At 45.4% G+C, this 23,910-nt stretch overlaps 1 protein-coding gene across 24 annotated transcripts in view; it reads left to right on the forward strand.

The window, feature by feature from the left end:
• The window catches only part of CRB2 (crumbs cell polarity complex component 2), an 80,498-nt gene that overhangs the window by 52,897 nt on the left and 3,691 nt on the right, over nt 1–23,910 (forward strand). For 16 of the 24 annotated variants that reach the window (XM_087752713.1, XM_087752711.1, XM_087752712.1 and 13 more), the window contains 7 exons: nt 9,028–9,975; nt 10,829–11,385; nt 12,262–12,427; nt 13,282–14,149; nt 15,770–15,886; nt 16,349–16,475; nt 19,487–20,808. In XM_087752713.1, the coding sequence (XP_087608839.1) occupies nt 9,028–9,975; nt 10,829–11,385; nt 12,262–12,427; nt 13,282–14,149; nt 15,770–15,886; nt 16,349–16,475; nt 19,487–19,714 (3,011 nt within the window). In that variant the 3' untranslated portion in view covers nt 19,715–20,808. Of the gene's footprint in view, nt 1–9,027; nt 9,976–10,828; nt 11,386–12,261; nt 12,428–13,281; nt 14,150–15,769; nt 15,887–16,348; nt 16,476–19,486; nt 23,875–23,910 lie in introns of those variants that run through there. The other 8 variants (XR_015703662.1, XR_015703663.1, XR_015703660.1 and 5 more) reach the window with 8 other exon arrangements.

Here is a 23,910-nt window from a genome sequence, read left to right on the forward strand (position 1 = left end):
TTAGATCTGCCATGAACTTGGGTTTAAGCTGCCTCCACTGATTAAAGTGAACTTGCTACTCTGACGAAGAATGCTTTCTTGGGGCGGCAGGGGGTTCTTTCTGTATTTTTTTTCTTCAGTCTGAGGAATTCGGGGAGTGTTGGGATAACAATGTGAGTCAGGAGAAATTCTTTCTTTGCAAATTAACTGCCTCAGTGCTGTCTCAGGCTACAGCAGTGCAGGGAGATGAGCTAGCGCTCTCTGAAATGTAGTTGTTTCAAAAGCGGTGCCTCATTCCTGAGAGAACTACATGATAGGTCCTGAAGAGTCTGTTCAGTGCGTCAGTTTGTCCTTTAGTGGAGGATGTACCCTGAGAGGAAGTAAGAAGTATGAATCAAAAGATTGCATGGGTATTAAATGAAGTGAGAAGGAGAATGAATCTTGCATGGTCTTGGAAATGATGTCAGCTGTGGTCACGAGAAAAAGCATGTTAGGAAAAGTCTGTCATTTAGGAAAAAAAAAAAAAAACAGAAAATGAATTCTTCATTCATAGGAATGGTTTCAGTCTATCGTATACGTACTAGGCAATAGTTTAGGCCAGGACACGAAAAAGACGGGTACCTTCATTTGGAATGGGAACCGATTTTTAACCTGCAAGAATGTAATCACTTAAGTGGAATTTGGCTCATTCATTCTTTAAAAACTTTTAAATGGCCTGAGCGCTCCCACTCATATTTCCACTCCTGCTAAAGTTGTCTTTAGAAAGGCAGTGTCCTAAAACACAGTGCTGTGGCATTGGCCAGCCTGAATGAGAGGGGAAGAGCACCATCATTTCGATCGCAGACATCCCTTGGCAGTGGCACCTTGTGATCGTGGTAAAATTCTGAGCTTTTTCGCACATGCCTGAGGAATGCTTCTACTTCCATGAGAAATCAGAAAGCGACGTGGTGGTAAATTCGGGAGGGATTGTGATTGTGTCTCAGTATAATTGGAGTGCTTATTGCCCAGTTTACTTTGTTCAGCCGCAATGTCTTTGTCAATTGTCCTTAAAGAAGTAGGGTACCTTCTGTCTAGCTAGCTAGAAATGGTCACCCTGTAAGAGTGCTAGCCCAGATCAAATAGGCTTGAGTTCCTGGGTCGTGGGTCATGAAATAAATGGGAGATGCTTCTTCCTTCTAACCACCTGTGGATAGATTTAATTTTTTTTGTGCAGGTATTTCTTGATGTCAGATTTGTTTTAGTGATGTAGCCTCTACAGAAAGGGCAGCTAAAAGGTTAAGATAGTAAAGAGATTAGAGGACTGTTACCCCTCCAACAGAATCCCTTTTGGTAAATATAGCTGCAGGGAGCTAGGGAACTCTTCATGAGATCCCCCCCTGCCCCACTTCCCTTCCGTTCCACATTGCATCCCCCTTCTGGATCACAGCTCCATGGTTAACCAGACCTTTTGACTTCCCTGTCATCTGATCAGAATGCTGCAAGAGCGTACGCTTCAGTCCAGATCCTGCTTGTGTTTAGGTGCTGTCTGAGTTTCGATCAAAAGTGTCCTCTGAGATTCTGATGCTTGTGAATGCACAATCTGTTTTGAACTAGCTCTTTGCATAGATTTTCTGACTACAGACAGCCTGAGATATGCCAACTTAGAGACTTTTGAGAGGATTATTAGCGGTGGAGCAACTCTAATGAATTAAATTTGACTTCCTTACTAACCAAAATGGGTGAAGCCCAGCTTAATGTCATCTTTAGAATCAGGGCGGGCAAGTACCTGGGCAGAGCAGTGTCCCAGAGAGACGGAAGAATTCTCCTGTGTGTAGGTATGGTGAGATGGCCGTCTTCTGATGGTGTCTATCAGGAGAGATGACTTCAAGATGTCAGATATAGACTAGATTCAGTGTGTTGATTTTAACATAAAATGCTTATCAGCAATGTGTATTCTTTTCAGTGATAACGGATTTGCTTGCCAGGAGGCTACTGCTTGCAGTATGTGAACTGCCATGTACGCTTCAGGCAGACCAGAGTTTCCTTTCCTTAGGGAAGGCTAGCTCTTGAGACTAGGATGGGTGTCTCTGAAGCCTGGAAAGAAATTCCTAAATTTCTGGGAGTCATTTACCAACACAGTAAAGAAGTTGCTAATGTCTATCTAAAGAACATGTATGAAATTTGGAAATTTGTATCCAAAGCTCACTCTCTACTTTGCGACATTTTTCTGCTAAGAACCCTCTGACACGTTTAGTGTTCTTTATCTTGACCTTTTCCAAGCAGTTTTACAAATGATTAGGAACAAAATAATTCTCTGAATTTAAACCCCATGACTGAATCTTGTAACTTGCACGATTGCCAATGTGTAACAATGGGGAATTAAAACCTCTAGAAAATGAATCATCTGATCCTTTTAATTTCTTCAGAATCCTCCAGTTTCAAAGAACCTAAGCGGTTACTCTTCAGTTGTGTGTAGTTTGAAACAGATGTTCAGTGATCCACTATTTTGGCTTGTAAGAGGTCTTATTTAAGTATTTATCTTGCGTATATATGTACTATTTAGAATTGTCATGACTGTATTTCTCCGTCCTCATTCTGTCTCTCTAAGAGAATCCTAGTCTGTATATGTCCTTGAACTGATGCTGGGAAAAGAAGCAATCACAGTATCTAATTAGCAATATTTCATGTAATGAATTTGAAAAGATGTAGTGACTAGTAGGGGATCAGAATCTGTGCTGACTTATGCTACATGGATTTGGGTACAATATATTTCCATTCAGCAGTATACAGATAGACTGTGTGTGTGTGTGTGTCTAAATACATACGTGTGTGTATAAATGAAAATATGGATCTTTTTAAAGGGATTTAATGTTCTCCAGTCTTCACAGTTGTTGTACTTGATTGTTGCAGTAGGCAGCTGAATGGGCACAAGCTACCCATTTGTGTTTTCTCGAACAATAACAGAAGGGTCATACTAGCTAATATAGATAGTATTTAAAATCTGTGCTAGGATAGGCCTATGCATGCATAGGACCCAGATGTGACTATCTGAGAAGTCTTGACTCCAAACAAACACTCACCATATCCGTCCCACTTAAAATATCTGTAAAATTGACTGGCATGTTTGGATTGAGTGAAATGAAGAAAGTAAAATAGCTACAGGAGTTGCTGGAATGCTTTCTTTTAATATCTTAAAGTGATACTGCTAAAGCAGATTCCGGACTCTGACATGTGGGAGTTTTTGTTTGCTTGGACCTGACATTGATACTAACAGAGACTCCAAGTTTGTGGGAAAAGCTCCCAGATAACATTTCTTCACAGAAATAAGAACCTTCTCTGGGTTCCTTACAACATGAAAATACAATTCTGCTTCCAGGAACTTTACAATATGAAAGTAACCATCTTTAAAAAAACAAAACCAAAACCCCCAAAAAATGCCAGAACTATAGAGGAAAAAAAGGAGATTGCAACAGCTAATTTTATAAGGTGGCTAATGAGGAAAGAGTTTTGATTCTGCAGTCGTGTGTTTGAACCAGTACCGTCAGCATAATGCGGGGAATTTCTTTCCATTCAGTTTGACTTCAGAGAAACAGGTCATGGTAGTTAAAACTTAAGACTTTACTTCGTGAATATTGCAGAGTGGAAATGCTTGTGCTCACAAACGCACCAAATAGGGCACGTGGAGGAAGGAAACTACACGAAGTGCTGGTCCCTGATTCAGTCAGTATTGAATGTACAGCAGGGCCCAGGCTGCACTCTGCATTTGCAACTCTCCTTATTTGTATGGTTTGGGTATTGCACAGTGGTGGAAATGCAGCTTTTTGGCTTAGCCTGTAAAAAGAAAAATCCATATTTTGGCCTTTATTCATGGAATTTGGCAGATTCACCTGGGAGGCGGGAAGGGCAAGAGATCACCTCTTGACTTTTGACTGTGGGAGCTAACACTGTGGATACTGCAGGGTGTTGCTGTAATGCACTGAGTGACAATACACTGCGAGCACGCATTCTTCGTGTCAGCACTGACAGAGGCCAGCTGGGGAGGTTTAGAGCGGCCTGGATTAGATCTCACTACAGCGCAGGTCTCTTCTATATTGGCTAGTTTCATCTCCAATCCCTTTTTGTCTGACTGGCATCAGGGAGCGCTTACACACATTCTGCCGTTTCAGTCCAGCCTTTTTTGTCATTCCTCCCCCCCATTCGCCCCCATTTTTTTTTCCCTTTACTGTCACAAATGTCCACAAGGAGTCGGCCATGAAATCTGTGCTGATTGGCGTGATCCTGAAGGGAATTTTTCTGCTAGCAGGTAATGAGATCTATACGGTAATTGCAATGTGTCCTGAATGTTTGCGTGCCTGCCCAGGGCAGGGAGCTGGTTGTGCGATTAGTGGGAGCTGGAGGCATGAGAAGGAACAAGAATTGACTAGAAAGGCAGAATGTTTTTGCTTTGAAGAGACCTGAAGTTTTGTTTTGGAAACTTTAGGGGAAGGAATTTCCTTGTTGCCGCAAGATGAATGCGGAGCTGCCAGCGTGCTCCGTGTGCATCTGTGCTACCGTTCTGCCTTGCTCTGTACCGTAATCAAATCCGGGGTGTTCCAGGGCGCGGGTCCTTGTTTTGTACTCGGGCGTGCTGTGTAAACACACAGATGTCTTCCTGTTAGTTCTGTGAAACGCTACTTTTACTTTTGAAAGATGTTTTCGCAATTTTCCTTTTTCCTTTAATGATTTGAAACTCCTTTATAGAGAAGTCGGTTTTGTTTTCACTCAGAGGACAAACCCTTTGCTGGCCTGTGCACTTCTCCATCTCCTCCCCCACCGCTCCGTGAGTAGTAGTGCACGGTGGGAGCGAGGTCAAAGCAGTGTGTTGCCATGGAAATGACAGTAATTGTGCAAATATAATTGTGTCGGGGTCCGTTTGTTGCAGCTAATTCTCTCTCTCCCCCCTCTCTCCCTCCCCTCCTTTTTTCCTTTGATAATAATAATAATACAAACCCTAATTAGGATGCACCAGGGAAAGGTTGCTAGGAATTCAGCTGTCTTACCGGAGAGGGCAAGCCGGCGCTGGCTGGGAAGCCCCACTGAACTCGCATGTTTCAAGATTGGGCCCATGAATAGCCCTCGTCCTTCAAGTTTTTTTGGTATATGACAGCTAAATTAGAATATCTCTCTTTATGTGTGCTTATTCTTTTAACATATTAGGTATCTGTTGAAGTATATGAGTCTTACACTCTATACAATGAATCTTTGCTTATTAATGGCAGTCAGTAAATCGTTGCCTTCATTCAGGGAATGGCGAGCTGTATGGTTTTTAATAACACTTGCATCTATGAAACAAGACCGTTCTCACCACATCGGTAACGCTTTAGAATCTAGTGAATAGATTTGTATTTGAAAATACTGCAGGCTGTTAAAGCTCAGCGGCTTCTGAGTGTCTGTTTCTGACCCAGCCCCTGTGGGTTGTTAGCTTGGGACTGTTAGCTTAAACACTGCTAAATTAACTGGAATGTTTGAAAATACTTGTCTCCAGATAGCAGCCTTTTAAGTAACACTTGTCTGATTTTCAGATAACAAGTTCCACTGATTTGCGTTTGTTAGTCTTTAACTAGATAAGAAACTCATTAAACATTTTAAAGTCTCCTAATGATGTAATGAATCAGATTGGCAACATTGCTCTTACTATTGAGAGTTCAAATAATAGTAAACATTTGAGCTAAGAAATTTAGAGGGAATAGAGAAGACCATGTAAGAGTAATTGGTTTTTGTCAAATGGAGTTGTCCCCCCCTTTTATTTTTTGTAAATATACCTGAGAAGCGATGCCTAAGCTTCTCTTAGAGCAACAAGTTAGTGTTGAACTTCTTAATATCCAGTGGGTTTCCAAAGACACAACTGTCCATGTCTTGGAGAAGATTGGAATAATGGATATCCAGGAAATTATTTGTACTTCTGGACACTGTAATGGCCTATGGCAAAAATCTTATTTTTTTTTCTGAAGTAGGGAAAAGTTCCTTTATTTTGCTGGCATCTCCTTCTTCATTTACACTCTGTCGTCTGCAACCAAAACCCGAAATTACAGATCCCTCTGCTGCGCTGAAATTAGCTTCTAGGAAGCAATATGCAACACAAATCTCCTTATTCTGCCTTGTTGTGGTATAACTGAAGAATTTGACAAACCGGAGATGTTCAAACACAGTTGACAAGAATCCTTGGTGATAATGGCGGAGGAGAGAGGGCAAGAGAGCTGGCTGATGAAGGGGCATGGTCACTGTAAGGCAGAGGAGGAGTTTGTGGTGTAGCACCAGGTAACTGCTCAGCAAGGGGTGACATCGGCTTCCAGGAAAAAATGGTTGTCAGCCAGATTTTTAGAACTCTTGCACAGTCTCCTCTGTTATCAGTTTGTTTTAAAAACTGCTCCAAATTCAAATCTGGCACTGCACTGGCTTCTAGGAGGGCAAGAATACCTTAGGTGGTGCTTTAGAGGCCCTTTCCTTCTCCTGCTTTAGTCCCGCCAAGGCTGGCTGTTTGCTGGCAGAAACAATGACAGCGATAAAGATGATGCTTGTGGTGTTGGTTCCTCTAGGAAGAGCTGCCCTCCTCTCTTTCTGCTGCTGAATGTTTCCTTTGCCTGTTTGTAAGCTGTGAGGTTAGACAGTGTGTAAAAACCTGAAGTGTCAGCTTATTCTTTTCACCCATTTCAAACAAATAATCTAAGAAATCAAACCAGCTGCGTCCCATGGGAAAGCTTGGTGTTTAATTAGCCACCAGCCTGGGGTTGTGCACTCACCGTAGGGACTAATTTGCCACCCGGCGTGAAGCGCTGCCCCGCAGGTGTCAGCTGGGAGGCTGGGAAGCAGCCTGGGCAGGTGTTCCTGCTGCTGCTCCAGGGAGGAGATGCTCAGGCTGGGAATGTGCTGGGGGAAAACGGGGCTCTTGACCCTGCCGCCTAGCCTTCCCAGAAATGCAAAAATTCACGGCATCTCTCCTTTTGTTATCCAAACCAATGCTATCTTCTTCTCATTGCCCTGGTAAATATCAACAGCTCTGATCTGAAATGAGCAGCATTTCAAGGATCTGGAACTATACCAAACCTATCTTTCTGACGCCATTCAACAGCCTCTCCCCTTAAATCTGACTGCAAACTTGCCTCTTACAGTTTTGAGAGCCCTCCAATCCACTGGTAACTCAGAAAACCCGCTCCACATAGTTCTACGGCTCTACTGATTTCTCTTAATTCCAATTGAAGTCTTCCCGTCTTCTCCCAGACTGGGATTCCCCAGGCCCAGAGATGTCCATTATACTCTATTCCAACACATTTGCTTCAAGTGTGGCCATAGCTTTGTGCTGCAATCTTAATTCTGTCCTTGCTGTTTCCTTTACAGGGAAGCTCACACCCCCGGTTCTGTGTGCTGAGCAAGTCCAGCATTAATAGCTGGAGAAAAGGCTGTGCTGAGGTAGTACTAGCAACTCTGAATCTGCCCATCAGCTGAGCCCTTCTTCAAGGCAGACATTATTGACCAAATTCTGTGCTTTCCCCCAGGCACTACACAGAGCGGTTATCCTAGTTTATGTCAGCAGAGAGCCGTGTCCTAGAGGAATCAGAGATAATGTTGCCTACAGAACAGCTCTAGCACAGCTGGAAAGTGCAGAATTACCAGAGCCTTCCATTTCTCTCTCAGTGCCTCTCAGAGCTCCATACGTGTTATGTCCCTACACTGACACAAACTGACATTTTGGAGCTGGAAGCTGGTGTTGAGTCTTCGCCTATCTGCAGAGATAGCACTGGTAACAGCAACTAAGCAGTGGGTCTGAAAAGAGTAAAGCAACTTGGTTAGACAGCAGGGTACTAGAGGTTTGTGCAGGACTGCCTGCGAGGCATTGCTGGGGCATGAGGGAGGACAAGGGATATATTCAAGCAGCCTGCATCTTTGCTAAGTTCTTTTAATCAGACATCAAGTCCAGCTCCAGTGCTCCTAATGCCCCATCTCCCCTCATCTCTTTCCCTCAGGCAACTCTCTAATCTCTTTGACATGCACATTCTGTCTAGGGGCTTTTCTTTACAAATGTCTTTTGTGTTTTGATTCCCCTCCTTTGTGTGCGAATTCCTTCTTTTTCTTTCTGCTCTCCGGGTTGTGCTTGCTAGCTAGATTCGGCATGTAATGCTATTAGATTGGGATAATCCATGCTTGGTTTATCTGTGTGACTGTCTCTGAAGATTAGTGAAAACCGATGTTATGGGCTAGATAAAGTGAACTGGTTCAGAAGCGCTCTTCTGTCCGTCTGGAGATGCTCAGGAAAATGACAGCAGCTTTTCATTAACCAGATTTGAGTGTAATGTCTTGTAATTTACTTGAGCCCTGTTGGGATACATGTGCCTGGAGGAGACGGGCGAGCTGCGATGCCGTACTTTTTACCCAGTTCACTTCTGCAGGACTGGACAGAACTGAAATCAGCTTAGCGCAAGTATGGCAGAGTGCCTGTGGAGCATGTTTTGTTTGTTGTTTGGTAATGAATTGAGTTTTGCGAGTGTTTTACAACTGGGGAGTTGTCTGGAAATTTGAATTTTCTTAACTGAGGCTTTCCAGTAACTTCCCTGGCTAGTGATCCATTTTGATGCTGTCTGCCACAACGGTGCCTGGAACATGCTCCAGTTAGATCTATAGACTTAATTGGAGTTTCAACGCACCCAATCTATGTATGAAAGAAGCATAAAATCCATGTCTGTCTTGTTGTGTCCCTTTAATATCCTCTGCTTGCTCTCCTTGCATGTTGATTACCTGTGGTAGTTGAGATTGTCTGGAGAGGACGGTAGAGAGCTCTGTAAATGGCACCTTCTTTGCAGCATCTGGGAGGACAGCGCAGAAGTATGTTTTTCTTGCTCTTATGTTAGTGGTAGGTCACTCTGTAGCAAGCGTGGGGCTTCTTGCTGGCAGCTCTTGGTCTTTGGTGGTTTCCTGAAGAGAAGGGCTTAGAGAGCGGCAGTGCTGGAGAGGGCGGTCTGTGCCTGGCAGGCTTGCTCCAGGGAAGGGAGTCGCAATCCCCTGCAGTGAGATCCCATTTCTAAATCTCTTTCACAGGTGTGGAATGTGCTGTTAACATCAATGAGTGTGAGGAGGGTCCCTGCAAGAATGGAGCTGTCTGTGAGGACGGCATTGCTGACTATACCTGCCACTGTACCCCTAGCCAGGATGGCATTATATGGGGAGGGAAGAACTGCTCTGTCAAGCTCACTGGGTGCCAGACGCACGACTGCCAAAATGAGGCCTTGTGCATCCCAACCTACCAAGCTGAGAGCCACGGCCACCTGTGCCAGTGCCAGCCTGGTTTCTATGATGCCACATGCTCCACACCAACAACGTTTTCCTTTGCTTCCAGAGGGTATCTCCTCATTGAGCTGCCCGTGAACAATCAGAGCAGGAGGGACGTAGCAGGAGATCAGCTTGCCAGCGTGTCCCTCCGGTTCCGAACCACCTTGTCCAGCGCTATCCTTTTTTACCGAGGCGATGAAGCTGAATACTTGTTCCTGGAGCTCTTTGATGGCATTCTGCATGCAGGACTGAAGAGGGAGAATGTTGGGTACCCGCTGCTCCTGGAGGGGCTGAGAGTTGATGATGGCCAGTGGCATAAAGTCGAAGTTGTTCTGCACAGCACTGTGCAGCTGAAGCTCTGGCATGACTCTTGTGATGCAGGTGTCTGCCTGCAGAGCTTTCCTGTCCTGCACGGCACCGCTTTGATCCCACATGCCTTCCTGAACGTGTATGTTGGAGGTGCTGAGGATCCGATGGCCAACAACACACAGAGCCAGCAAGGCTTTGTCGGCTGCCTGGAAGACTTTCAGGTAGATGCTGTAGCTGTGCTCCCGGTGGATCTGCCTGTGGGTGAGTCCTCCCCAGTGCAGCGGGGCTGTGACCGGACAGAGTGGTGCCTCTCCCAGCCCTGCTTTCATGGCGGGCTGTGTGTGGACCTTTGGGCAACCTTCAGGTGCGACTGTTCTAGGCCTTACGGAGGCCCGGCTTGCTCATACGGTAAGTGCCACATGATTTACATCTGCCAGCTCCTCTGTCAATCGGTGCTTCAAAGATACTAGATAAGCATTGATGCTAGCTCTGGAAGCAGCATTTTCTACTTGACCAGTGAGAAAACTAAAGCAAAACCTTCTGTAAATAAAATTCTCATTGATCCCTTTTCTGTCACTTGCTCCTGCAGGAACGATTGTTGGTTTTGTGGTACAGATGTTATTCCTTGTTGAGCCAGAGGCTCTGACTTCATCTTTGTATCAGATCTATGTGATTGCAGGAGGGCAGGGAAGTTGTTTTACTGTGAAAAGTTGATCTTGACCTTCTGAGTTAAGGATGAATAGGAATGTATCGCTTTATAGATAAAACACGAAGTGTTAAAGGAAGCTCTTTGACAATTTTGAGTTAAAATCATATCTATTTGCTTTTTTGTTGTTGTTGTTCCTGTGAGGTTTATATTCATATTTTTCCAGTTTTTTTTTTTTCAATCCTGAGCCCTAAGCGTGGCAAGTACAAAGTTGTTCTGTTGTTAGCACCAAATTTACAAATTTTAAAAGCAACTTTGTAGCTTTAAAGTCCTTGAGTAAACCTGCTAGGTGGCAAGGACTCTGCTAGACCTGTTTTTCCTCTTCTGCTCCTTGTGTGCTTGAATTCATGCCCTCCAGAGAAAGCAAGGATACATTCACCTACTTCTTAGTTTCACAGACCTGTGTGGGGAGAGAGCATAATTACCTGGATGTAGGTTGAAAATGGTGGGAAGGAAGGTCTTGCCCCATTCATAGGGAGCTGCAGCTTAGAATATCCCTGTGCCAGCTGCATTCCCCTTGTCACTGAGCTGATGTGCATTTCTTTTCTCTTCTAGAGCGCCCAGCAGCAACATTTGGCCTAGAGAATTCCACCAGCTTTGCCTCTTTCACCCTTTCTGATAGCCTTGGTGCAAACTTCAACATCTCCTTTTTCATTCGTAGTCGGAAACCTAATGGTTTGCTATTGCAAATCAGCAACGAAACTGACCCCTGCCTCACCATATACTTGAAGAATGGCAAGCTGAAGATAGAGATGTTATCTACAGATGCTGTGACGTTTCCAGAAAATGTAGTTGATGGGAGAAGACGTTTAATATCTCTGTCTTTCCAAGGAGGAATTGTTGGTGCTCACCAATCAGACACATATCTGGAGCTAGGACAGCTCGTAGCAAGACCTCTTTTAGCTGGTTATGATGTGTTTATTGGTGGACACCCTAACCCGGACAGCGCTGATATGTGGGGAGGCCATTTTAAAGGCTGTTTGCAAGACATCCAACTGAATGGCCACCAAATACAGTTTTTTCAGGTCGAGAACTACAGTCTGCCACAGGAACTCAACAGGACTCAAAGTGGTAATCTTGTGAATGGTTGCATCTCTGATAACTCCTGCAAGGTATGATGTCTCTCGTTTGTCTCTACATGTGTGCAGTTCTTCATTATAGTTCTGTGATTACAGAAAAGTTTTGACTGTTGCTGGTATCAAGAAGATGAGAAGGCTTTTTTTATGTATTGAAGGGCACATGGTCCCATATGCCCCTACATCACTCGATATACTACATACAATTTAAGCACCAAGTTTTCGCTACCTCCCTTGTAGTTTTTGTAGTTTGTAGAACTTGGGCAGTCTGGCTCTTGTGCTGCCCACCTCCATTTTGCTGAGCCCACACACGTGTTCCAGACTCCACCAGTAAGCAGTAACCTTTCCAGCTCCTCCCTCGGTCCTGTTTCAATTGCACAACAACCTCTTCCCCCAGGAGTTTGTCGCTTCAGCAACAACAGTTCAATGAACTGTCTCCATGGTGCCCTTAGATCAGAAACTCTTTCCTTTATGCCACACATGAAGATGGGGAGGCCATACTCCCTAATTTTGCCCTTCTTGCTCATGGTGTTGTAAGGCATTGTCACGCCTCTGGTATTAGGTGTGTCCTTCTAGTGACAGAACTTTGCGAGGTTTTCAGGAGCACTGCAGCTTGTTTCATCTGTTTCTTACCTTTGCTTTTGTGCTTTGTTCTTTTCCAAAACGATGGAGCTCTGCCTAGGGAGTTTCTGTTGATCAGCAGTGCACACAGGGAGAGACAGGCTCTCAGGAATTTCTTGTGGAGAGACCCTTGTGCTTCCTTTACTGCTGTTGAGTCACTATTTTAATTACCCTTCTTTCTTGATTCAAGCTGTTCGTACTAATCTTTGTTGTCACATTTCCTTCTACTGAATTCTCTTAGATGCAAAGGTGAATTACGCTGCTCCTAAATTCCGCTATTTTATTTTTCAGTCTGAACCATGTCAGAATGGTGGCAGATGCATTGTCACCTGGAATGATTTCCATTGCAGCTGTCCAGCAAATTTCACTGGGAAATTTTGTGAAGAGCGAGTCTGGTGTGAAAGTGACCCGTGTCCTGAAGCTACCACCTGCGTAGATGTTCTAGCAGGATATGTGTGTAAGTACTGTTCCCTGCTTATGTGTGGGTGAAATCCTTAATATTCACTGTCTGTAAGCAGTATTCCTCGTTTGTAGTGTTGCGATAAATATAAACACATGCCACAAAAAGGAAATTGAGAGCGATGCCTAGGTACACGCTCTTGCAGGCAGCTGCATTTTATGGATTTACCACCAGGTTCTGATAGAGCAAAGATGGTACCCAAAGGTGTTTTCTTCTGTTACTTTGACTTGATCAGGGAGGAACCTGTGCGCTTTCATGGAGTGATTGCCTACCTTATTGTCATTGCAGTGCAAGGACCATCTTGCTCTCTGTAATGTTCAGCCGTTTCCAGAGTCTCAGGTTATTTCACCAAGTAGGACCCAATTAAGTATTGCAAATGTGTCTCAGTTTTCTCCTCAGATGGAATCATAGAGAATGAAGAAAACTAGTTAGCTAATGATGCCCTGATGTGGAGGGAGTGGTGTCCAGTGGCTAGAAAGTGTCCTGGAACTCAGGATGTTGGGGTGTTCCCTGCTCTGCCACTCTCCGCCTCAGCAGCTTTGGATGTATGACTTTCCTGACTTACATTCTAGCTTTTCTAGCAGTAAAAGGGGAATAGTTGTATTTTTTTGTGCAGTGCCGTGAGACTGATGAGTAAAAATTGCTACAGAAGAGCTGGATATTATTATTAGAGGTAAAATTGTAAACAGGAAGAGCTTTAAGGATGCCAGCAGCTAGGCCTGTAATCCTACTCACACTAAGCTTACGTGATTCTTAAGGGAGAGAACCTGCCAGCAGTTTGCCATTGGTCTGTCTCAAACATGACACCAACTGTCTTTCAAATCCCTTATGCTCTACCCCTTTATTTATAGGTCTGGCTAATGCCACATTTAATAGTTATGCTGCCATTGAATTTACCACCAATGCATCAGTGACTAGAACTCTGAGCAGCCTCCACGTGGATTTCAGAACCAGGGATGAAGATGCTGTTTTGCTTCGGGCTGTGGAAGAAGTGGATTCCCTCCAGATAGCCATTAAGAACTCCTCCCTGCTTGTTGACATCAGGAGTGGGAATAGCATCGAAGGTGTCAGCTTCCTGAGTCAGAAGGCCGTCACGGACGGTGCCTGGCACACCATCTCTGTGTCTATGGAAGAACCATCTGCACTTTCTTCCAGATGGCTGGTTCGTTTGGATGGGTCCGTTAATGTGACTCTGCAGGGAAATGCTGGGAACTTGGACTTCCTAAAGAACAATGCACCGATTGTTCTAGCTGAAAATTTCACTGGCTGCCTAGGACAAGTGAAGATAGGGGGGATCTACCTGCCGTTCACCGCTCACCTCTCGTACCCCCAGCCAGAACAGTTCCAGCAGTCCAGCAGAAGGACCATCCAGCTGGGCTGCACTGGGGCAGATGTTTGCGCTTCTAGCCCGTGCCTCAATGCCGGCACCTGCGAGGACTTGTTCAATTCCTTCAGCTGTGCCTGCAGTGCTGGCTGGGGGGGGCTGCTGTGCGACTCCAACATTGACGACTGCCAGTCAAGCCCATGCGTTCATGGGGACTGTGTCGATGCAGTAGCAGATTTTCAGTGTGAATGCTTCCGGGGATACATTGGGAAGAAGTGTGACATCAACGTCGATGACTGTGTGCGGCACCAGTGCCTAAATGGAGCTACCTGCATTGATGGGGTTTATGGCTACTCCTGCAAGTGCCCTCCTCAGTATTCGGGGCCTCGCTGCGAGTAAGTGCTTTGCTTGGTTTGGTGCAGGGGTCAGGAGCCCCCAGATAAATTGGACTTTTACTCTGGGAAAACTTTTCATTGCAAGTATCTGGTAGGTAAAGCACCTAAATTCTGCTGTGAATTGGAAGATGCTGTCCAGGCTCAGATCCTCAGTGAAAGGTGCTCAGCCTCATACAGGAGAAGGATTCTTCCTTTTTACATGGGTTATCCCCATGCTACATTTCAGAGCTGTTTAAAGTGCAAGTGTTGTAGCCTGTTGTCACTTTCCTCTTGCACTCCCTAAGAAATCCATCTTCTCCAGGTTTTGACTCCCCTCTGATATATTTCTGTATTGATTTAAAACAAAACAGAGCAAACAAACAAACAAACAAAAAAACCCCGCTGGCCTGCTTGTGAAATGAAAGGAGCTTCCCAGCCGCCAGAGGATGGAGCAGGCCGTATTCTAAAGTTTCAGGTGGCCAGAATGTCCTGGAGTGACAGAAATGGTCCCAGTGAGGATGGGTTCCTGGGCAGAGTGCAGAAGAGGGACAATCTAATCTCTGCTGAGAATGCTGTTTTTGATAAACCTTTGACACTGGGTTTACAGAGATCACCTGTAGCAGGAGTTCCTAACTGTGGTTATTTTTGCTACTAGTGGTACACAGCTGACTTCCAGTGATACTCGGCCTACCTGTGAGCAGAAAGCGGCCAGTGCTAATGAAGGTGCCCATTGCTACTACTTCTGCAAAAACAAGCTTTACAAATATTTTCCTATAATATTATAGATAAAAATACACACACACTCCTAGACTGATTAACAGCATTCCTTCAGCAAAGGCCTAGGTTGTATTGGCATTGGTACTAAGACTAAGGGCATTGTTTCTGTGTATTGGTTAAAAAAATGTCTATTTGAGTATCCTGTTCCTTATCAAATGTGTACCGGAAGGAAAAGTTTCTTTACTTGTCTTTACTGCCCGTACTGCTTAGCAGTGCCCATTTCATGGAGCTCACGTAAAATTTGGTGGGAAATCAGTATGGAGTCAGGAGGAGGGCTGGATTTTTTTGATAAGATCTATATTTATAGCATTTGTATTAGTTTGGAAAAAATCCAGCATATTTTAGTCACAAAGCTATGTCTCATATCGGTAAAGGAAGTACGAACCAACGTGTTACTCAGACTTCCATCTACTTGCGTCTGTTCAAACATTGAGATAACTGAAGCTCAGCCACCTCGGTATTTATCTGTCTGCCCAGGTCAAATTTCCTGTTGTTCTTACTTCAGTCTGCTGTGGGCAGTTATCGAGTACTTGCATTCTCCTTTTTGTGGCCTAGCTGTGCTGCAGTTTGGTATTCCAACACTATCCCGTCTCTATTTATATTTTCATCAGCAAGAACAGGCAACTATGTGAAAAAAGTCCTAGTACTGCTACAGCTCCTGCGTGTTCTCTGGGCATGCTCGAAGTAATACTCTGAGATTATGGACGATTTCTGAGACTATTCCCTTCTCTTCCCTTCTCCACTTGTGCCGAACTCCTTCCTAGAAATACCAATGACTGTGCTCATGACCCTCGCCAGCCCAGTCTCCACTTTCGCCCTCCCCAAAACCTGATTGCTTTAAAGGCTGTCTCTTGCTTTTCCCAGATGGCCGTTCCCACCGGAGCAATGTGGCAGGAACTTCACCTGTCTGAATGGTGGCAAGTGCATCAGCGAGAGCTGGGGAGCCAACTGCAGCTGCAAGCCAGGTTTCGCTGGGAGGAAGTAAGTGCTGTTTTTCTGATGCCTGCAAAGGAGCTAGTGCTCCGATTCTAACGTCGGTGGGATAGCCGAGCCGGTTCAAGTCACCCTCTTATATATCCTACAACTGCTCCAAAACTGTAAACTAGCTGTTATTTTTAGAAGAGGCAGGCTTGCGATGATCCTGCTGACAATACCAATTTTTGCAGTGTGAACTGCTTCCACATAGTTCTTGTGCCTCGTGAGAATTCATTAACTGTGCTAGAGACCCACACTGGCTTCAGTCCTACAGAAACGGCAAAAGGAGGATTGGTATGAATGGGTACAACTTTCATGTTGTTGGACCCTGGAGAAAGCACCTGAAAAAGATGCAACAGGAACTTTTCAAATAAATGAGGCTTTTGTGGACTCTATGATCTCGTGTTCTATGGCACAAGAACATACGTGAGAAATGTCATTTAATTCTAATACACTTTTCCTTTCCAGTTGTCAAATTAATATAAACAAGTGTGATCCCAACCCTTGCCAGAACGGAGGTACGTGTCAAGACTCTGAGAACAAATACGAGTGTTTGTGCAGTGCCAGCTACACGGGAGAGCGCTGTGACATTAACGTAAGCACTTCCCTTCGCTCGCGGAGCTCCTGTCTGTTCTTCCAACCTGTGCGCGGTGAGGAGCGGCAGAAGTAGGCTTAGCAGAGTCCTTGGGTGGCGGGGTATTAGTGAGACTGCCTACGTGTCGCACGGTCCCCTGCGTGTGCCTTGGCTAAAGCACGCTGGTGAGCACACTTAGGAAATGAGCCGGTACCAAAGAAACCCGAAGGGAGAAATTTCTTTTTCTTTGCCATGCTGTTGCACGTTACTCTCCAGCATGTAAGCAACCGCAGCAAATACTTTTCAGTATCTGCATGGGCTGCCAGATGGTTTTCAGGGCTGTCTCTGCAACTTTCCTTAGATTTTACAACTCCTTGGATAGCAATCAAACTACTGCAGTACTGCAGTTGGACCTGTAGAAAGGAGGTATTACTTATATCTCCCCCCCACGCCCCCCCACCCCAGGTTCCTGGAGAATGGGATTTCAGCTGGCATTTTATCTTGGATGAGATAGTTACAAAGCACCTTCCCTCTCCCAAGACCATCTGGGCAGAAATGGATGTGTTTGGAGAAGGGAAGTCAGATGAAGTCAGGCTAGAAGTGATTGAAGTAAAAGTAAAAAAGTAGCATCCTTTATCTGCTGAGCCTGCTTCTGACGCCGTGGAGCTGGTGGATGGGCAGTCGCAGCGATGCTTTTCCTTTTCTGCATAAGCAAAGCATTGCTGTTCAAGGCTGAAATCCTTCCCGTGTGGAAGTTATTAAATCATACACTCGCTTTTTCTCTGTAAAGCTGTTGCATGGACAGGTAGCTTGTCTGGTAACCTGGGAATGTACTAACCCACACTGCATGGAAAAGGCTGTGCGCCGAGGTGGGGTTTGCTGCTGTTGCTGTTACTAAGGGTTCTGTAACGCACGTGCCACGAGGTCACTCCCGACACTTCCAGTTTGCATGCGTAGACTCCTTCAGGCATCTGTCTCCTCTGTCCCAGGACGCTTCTTGTAGATTCCTTGTATTCATTTGCATCATCCCCGTTACTTTTTGCAGAACTGGCTGTCTCTTCCCTCCCAAAAGGCCAGTGGCTGTGGTGTGGGCAGGGAGGAGGACGAGGTATGGCTGTTGGCTGTGTTTGCAATTACTGGTAGTTGTAGAAGCGAAGGGCTGTGAGCTGCGCTCTCTTGCTCTTTCTCCCTCCCACCAACAGCAGCAACTAAAGAGCGTGCAAGAGGCAGCAGGGCGGACCTGTAGTGTTGGTACTGTGACTAATCTGCATGCTGTGCAAAACAAGAACTAACCCCTAGCACATCGCTTGAGTTTTGGCAGGCTCAGAGCATCAACTTGAACTTCAGTCACTTGAAAATGTCAGAAGGACTCTGGGTACTCTGGGAATGTTCCTTCTGGTCTGTAATGCTTTGTGACGTTGGCATAGACTGTGTGGCATCCAAAAGCTGTTAAACAATCAAACTTGAATTCTTTGGTTTTTATCTGTAAGGTGGCAGATATACTACTTTTAGCAGTAAGGAATATTTCTTATTTTTAGGCTTATTGTAATTTTAAAGCTTTCTTTAATGACAAAAATTCCACAATTTCTAAAATTCTTTGTTGCTGTGTTCCATACCATCCTTAATTCCACCAGAATCTCAAAAATACTCATTGGCTACATTTCTCTCCTCAGTACTTGGGCCTTTTATTGTCTCCATCTCCCATCCGTGTACTGACCTCTTTAACATCCTCCCCTCCCTGCTGCAAGTTGTCTTCAAGTCTGTTCCATAGCATTTTTGTATAGTGTGGACATTAAAGTATGTGCCTTTGTAATTTAAAAGTTTTCAGCTACAAATTCAATGGAGCTAGTACTCGCCATTCACTATTTAAATTATTTAAAATGTTTTGCCCGAGGATTTCATAAAGTTCCTGCAAGGTATATCAGTTCTTGGGTTTGTATCCTAGTCTTTCCTCTGGCTTTGAGAGTTGTTAACTGTTAAGCCTGAAACTTATTACAGCTCCCTGTCCCAAGATCTTCCAGGAAGCACTGAAACACAAGTCTGCCTATGATCTTGTTGCGGTGGATAGTTTAATAGCTAAATAAATTCTCTACCTTGCCATCAGAGGCATCGTTGAACTTTTTTTTTAGTATCATTCCCTTGCTCGGGGACATTTTCTGGGGTTACTGAAAATCCACGTTACTCTGCATTAACTCTTGAGTTCTAAAAGTTTTTTGCAATGTGGATTAGATCTCTTCTAGTGACACCTATGTATTTTAGTCTGATATTGGTAAGGAGGCCCCTTAAAAGATTTCCACCGTGGATGCTGAATATACTGGCACTTAAATCTTAAGGGGCTGGCCTGCTGTGAAAACCCATAAGCAAAGAGGAGAATATGGAGCGTGTGATATTATTTGGACAGTTTCACCTCACCTAACAACGCCTGAAGCGTTGCTCAGACTCTCGCTACGGCTGTTCTAGCTGCAACGAACTGCTGTGCGTTATCTTCGTTAGCAAGTGGCGTGCAAGGGACAGCTTTGTAGCAATTTTCAGCTCCAGGATTGGAGCTGTCTGCACTTAGTTTTGCTGTCCCCATGCCAGTGAGCTGCCCGGCTCAGGAAATCCTCTCTTTTTCTTCCTCGTGGTAATTCTGTCCGTGTGCCCTGCATGAATTATTGTAATGGTATTAACTGTTCCATCGGTAAATCTGTTTATAACTCCGCCCTGTTACAGAGTGTCATTGACGAGTGTCACTAGTTTTGAATTAGAAAGAAAAATTCAGAACTTGTTCCCGTCTTTGTCTTAAAAATAGTCTGGTTTAAAAAATAAGTTTGAATGTGTTTTGCTGAGAGATTAAAGAATGAACGTGAGCATTCTCTGTGCAGGTGCCCTCAAGCCCTGTACTTGTTCCTTGCTTGGCCTTTTCCATTCAGGCACAGATCTGCTGCTTTTTTAAAAAAAAATTCCCCTCTAATCTGACCATTTTGGGTTCTTCAACTTAAGTTATTGTAACCACTGGAGTTTCATTGTTTCTCCATTAATTTCTTTTACAGAAAGGGACTCCAGGTGCTCTCTTCCCCTCCCCACTAATTGAAGTAGCTGTCCCTGTAGCCTGTGGCTCTTTACTGCTGCTCAGTATTGGTCTCATTTTCATGATTCTCACTGCAAGGAAGAGGCGCCAATCAGAGGGAACCTACAGCCCCAGTCAGCAAGAAGTGGCAGGAGCTCGGCTGGAGATGGACAGTGTCCTAAAAGTGCCACCTGAAGAGCGGCTAATATAGGCACTACCATGACAAGGAGATGCACCCGCAAGGTCTGCTTTGACCTTGGCCTCTTTCCAGCACTTGCAGCAGCAGATCCGCCCTCTCTCAGTTTCCTTAAGGCATGGTAATGAAGACCTGGACGTAGCAGTGCAAGGCAGACTGCGCAGGCAGTAGCTGTTCCAGCTGGGTCAGTTAACGGAGTCGGTTGCGCAGCACGGCTCAAAGGGAGCCTCTTGCCGCCCCTCGTTCTGCCCCAAGGACCGCCCGTCCCTGCACCTCCGCAGGAGCTGTTGGGCGCATCTGCTCTGAAGTTGCTCTGGCTCCGTTCCACCTTCCAGGCAGCAATGGCATAGTGAAATCTGCTTTAAAAGGCAGGGTTAAATTAGGCACTAAGTTACAGATTAAGAGCTACATATAGTTTTAAGGAGCGTTGTGTAGAGGTTATTTATGATTGGTTTGTACATACTGTTCTGTTTTTGTCAACAACTGAAATGCACTCAAAGCTTTTTCAGCTCAGGTGTATGAGGTCTTCACAAGCAGTCGGTCTTCAACAGCAACAGCAGCTATGAACTCCTGCCCTGTGACAGCCACAGTGTTACAGGGAATTGTCAGGAATTACTGAAATCATTGTACAGATCGATGCTTTATGAAGCGATCACCGTTAGACATTCCCACGGGTACCGCGCAGGAGAGGGGCAGTCGGAACTCTGGGGGTTTGTGGGCCGGTGCTGGAGCTATCGGCAGTACCTGTTGCTGAATTTACTGCTTGCATGGCGGGGGGAGAGGTGAGCAGGAAAAGGGTCACCAGCCTGCTTCTGTATTCCCTGGGCTCGTGTGACAGGGAGGGGACAGTGAAAGGGGGCAGCTCCTGCCTGGCACAGCTTAGAGGGGTGCTGGGACTGGGGTGAGGGATGTGGAATGCAGCGCTGTCCCCGTGGAAGCTCTGAGTAACTCCCTGTTCTACCGCAGCAGCCGGTGTGGGCGCATCTTAGCAACTCCTCCGTGGTGGGAGCAGTCGGGGCTGCAGGGGCTGCCCTTCTCCTTGCAGTCGTTGCAGCCACGGCGATTGCCATGAAGAGGAGGAGAGCAACTCAGGGAACATACAGCCCAAGCCGTCAAGAAAAAGATGGGGCTCGAGTGGAAATGTGGAACGTAATCAAGATGCCACCAACCGAGAGGCTGATATAAGAACTGGGGTCACGCAAGAGGTGCTGTGTCATCCTTCAGCAACCACAGAACTGCTGCAGCGTCTCCGTCTCAGGTCTTGAGATGTGTTTTTGTAGGACAGGTCTGTACTGCTTTACGCTACTTCATAGGCTACAGGCAACTCCCTGCTGTTACTTGGCCCTAAGATTCAGCTGCTGGAACGAGCTCGGTTATTGCAGCTTATCCCATAAAACATTTGTATAAAATTGGTCTGCCAGCAAGAGCAGTAAAGTCTGGGAGAAAAAAAAAGCTCTGGAGGGGCCAGTGGAGGAGAGGAAGGAAGCAGGGGCTGTGGCCGAGTGGGAGGGTACGCGGGACCGCTCGGAGAACGCAACACCGTGTGTCAGCAGCAAGAGCGGTGGCTGGGCCACCTGCGCGCTGCTCCGCCGTACCGCCGCTGCCTCTCCCTCCGCCAGGCAAAGGCTCGTAGCCCTCGTAACCGTCGCGGCCACACAGTCAACATAAACAGCACCACGCAAATAGGTGAGGCAGGTCGAATTAATGGAAAGTAAACCCCTATATTAAGAAATGATGTGAATAATGGGGTTGTTTCAAAAAACACGTGCCTGTGCCTCCTCTGCAAAGTGAAGGCAGGTGACTGACTGATGGGAGAGAGTTCCTAGAGCTGCTGCTGTCCTTCCCTAACTAGGCCAGAGAAATGGCATTACCAGGCAGTAAGTACCACGCTGCTGTATTAGACACTTTACTAAGTGTTTTCCTAGGACTAGACTAAACCACAGGAACATTTTAAGTGCCTTCCTGAGACTGAGTTGCCAGTTACAGTATTAACTTTCTTGAAAGGAGGGTGTTTATATGTAGAAAAACTGCTGACTTTCTTTGCTCAGACTTTGCAGCAAGGTTGGGGTCAGCAGGCGGGACGCTTCCCCCGTCCGTCCACAGCTGCGCGGAGCAGGCTGCCTCCCGGTCAGGAGCTGGCCCTTAGCAGGAGGCGCAGCGTTTGAACATCGGGTGACGCTTGCTTGTGCGAGGAGGGGAGGAGGAGATATTTCAAGGCCTGCGCCTCGCGGGACAGACAGGTTTGGGCTTGTCCGTACAGAAGAGCGGAATTTAGTTAACTAACGTAGTGACCTTTAACACGAAACCAGGGTTTGTGCTGTCGTGAGACACAGCATTCATTTTCCACATTGCCCTAAAAAGGATATTTATTTTGTGGCTTTACTTCTTTGTTACTGTTGTAGCTGTTGAGTGTGCTGTTTCTTCTTTAGCATAACCTGGCAGAGCCCACGGAAAGAAATGCAGCAGAGCAGGCCAAATAAGGTCTAAAATCACTAGTGCTGCAGGCTAATTATTACAACTATTGGTGAGAAATATTTTAGAAAACAGTACCTGCTTTTTAATCTCCAAAATACTACTAATAAGCAGGCTGTGAATCTGCCCACCATAGCTAATCGCCACCGGAAGAAAACGCTGTTCTGTTTTGCTCTTGTTTGGGTTTTTTTTTGTTTTTTTTTTTACTGTAGCCATAAATTTTTCTGTCATTGTAAGCAAAGGGAAGAGTATGAAACTGCTGATCAGGTCTGGCCGCTTAAGAACAGGTCTGCTGCACGCACACAACTGCTGGGACAAGATGAGGAATGAAAATTTTGGAAAATAGAAAAAATCAAACCATTGGGAGAGAACATAATATTTAGTGTGTAAGATCACCTTCCCTCTAATACGGAGGAGAAGTTGAAAGAGCAAGCGGCGATCGCACCGTGGCTGTGGTTTGGAAAGGAGCGGGACACAGTGCTGATAAAGAAAGGAATGACCTGGCTGCAGTTTGGCGAGCTTGCTAGCACTTTTATTTATTTATTAGTAATAACACTGTGGTTACTTCTGATATGAATGATTTGCTCTGTGTATTTTCCAGATGCTATTTAGGAAGGTCTAATCCACTTCCAGAATAGAGGCAGGTATGCTGCCCAGTCATCTTGCTGCAGTGGAACTAGTTAGACTGCACGCCTTAGGAAAAAGGTGAGCGTAGCTTTGCTCAGCAGCATTTGTGCAACAGGGGAACAAACCACGGACGCAGGCAGCGCTTTTTGGGAGAGCAGCTCTGAAGGGGCAGGCCCCACGGGCCGAGCTGGTTGTGAGCTGTGGCTCTGGAGAAACGAAAACTCACCCTTGCTCAGAGTCTGCCCCTGCCTTAAGGGTGAGGAGGGACCGGCAGCCCCCAGGGCAGCGGCAGGGGGCTGCTCCAGGAGCCCGGGGCAGAGCAGAGCACCCGCGCCCCCGGCAGAGCCCTGCTGCGTAGCCTTTACTTAAATGCAAAGGTAGGTGCGTGTTTCTTCACCCCATAATGACTCGTCATAAACCTACAGCAAGCTTAGAATATGTTTTGGGTTTCTGAGAACTCAGACCTGATTAACCTCCAGGTCGTTACTTTTTAGCTCCGCTCCATTTTTTGTGTTTAAATGGTAGAAAATTGAAGGCAGCGGCAGGATCTTAATGACCCGATATTACTCCAGCCTGTGTTACTTTGAGAAGAAAACCAGAACTGTGTTATAAGAACTGACTGTTACTAAGCTACTGAAGTATCCTGAAAGGCAACAAGCAGCTACAAACCCCACAACAGTAAAGACATCTAAAAACCAGCAAATTGCGAGCGGCGAGTCTGTGCATCCCCTGCTGTTCCTGGGCAGCAGCAGGAGGCTCCTCCGCGCTTGCTTTGCGGGATTAGCAGAGCAGATGTTTTTATTTCCAGCACCCAAAGCCAGTACTAGCAAAAGTGTTAAAATACTTCGTCAGTGTCTTGCGCATTTCTGCAAAATAATTTATGAAAGTTTTTTTTCAATAATGAACTTAACTTCCTTTTGATATTTAATTTTTGAATATATTTTTTCACGAAACTGGATTTGCTGTAGTTAATGATCATGATCCTGATTTCTTTTGTAATTGTAAATTTTATAATTTGTAAAAAAATTAGAATGTCCTTCAAAAGAAATTTACAATAAAATTTAGTTAAAAATAGAGCTAGTTACCTTGACTTGGGATTTCTTTTTTTTTTT

This window comes from Nipponia nippon, unplaced genomic scaffold (assembly GCF_047370975.1).
Source record: "Nipponia nippon isolate SJK-2023a ecotype South Korea unplaced genomic scaffold, ASM4737097v1 scaffold_16, whole genome shotgun sequence".
Classification (NCBI taxonomy): Eukaryota; Metazoa; Chordata; class Aves; order Pelecaniformes; family Threskiornithidae; genus Nipponia; species Nipponia nippon.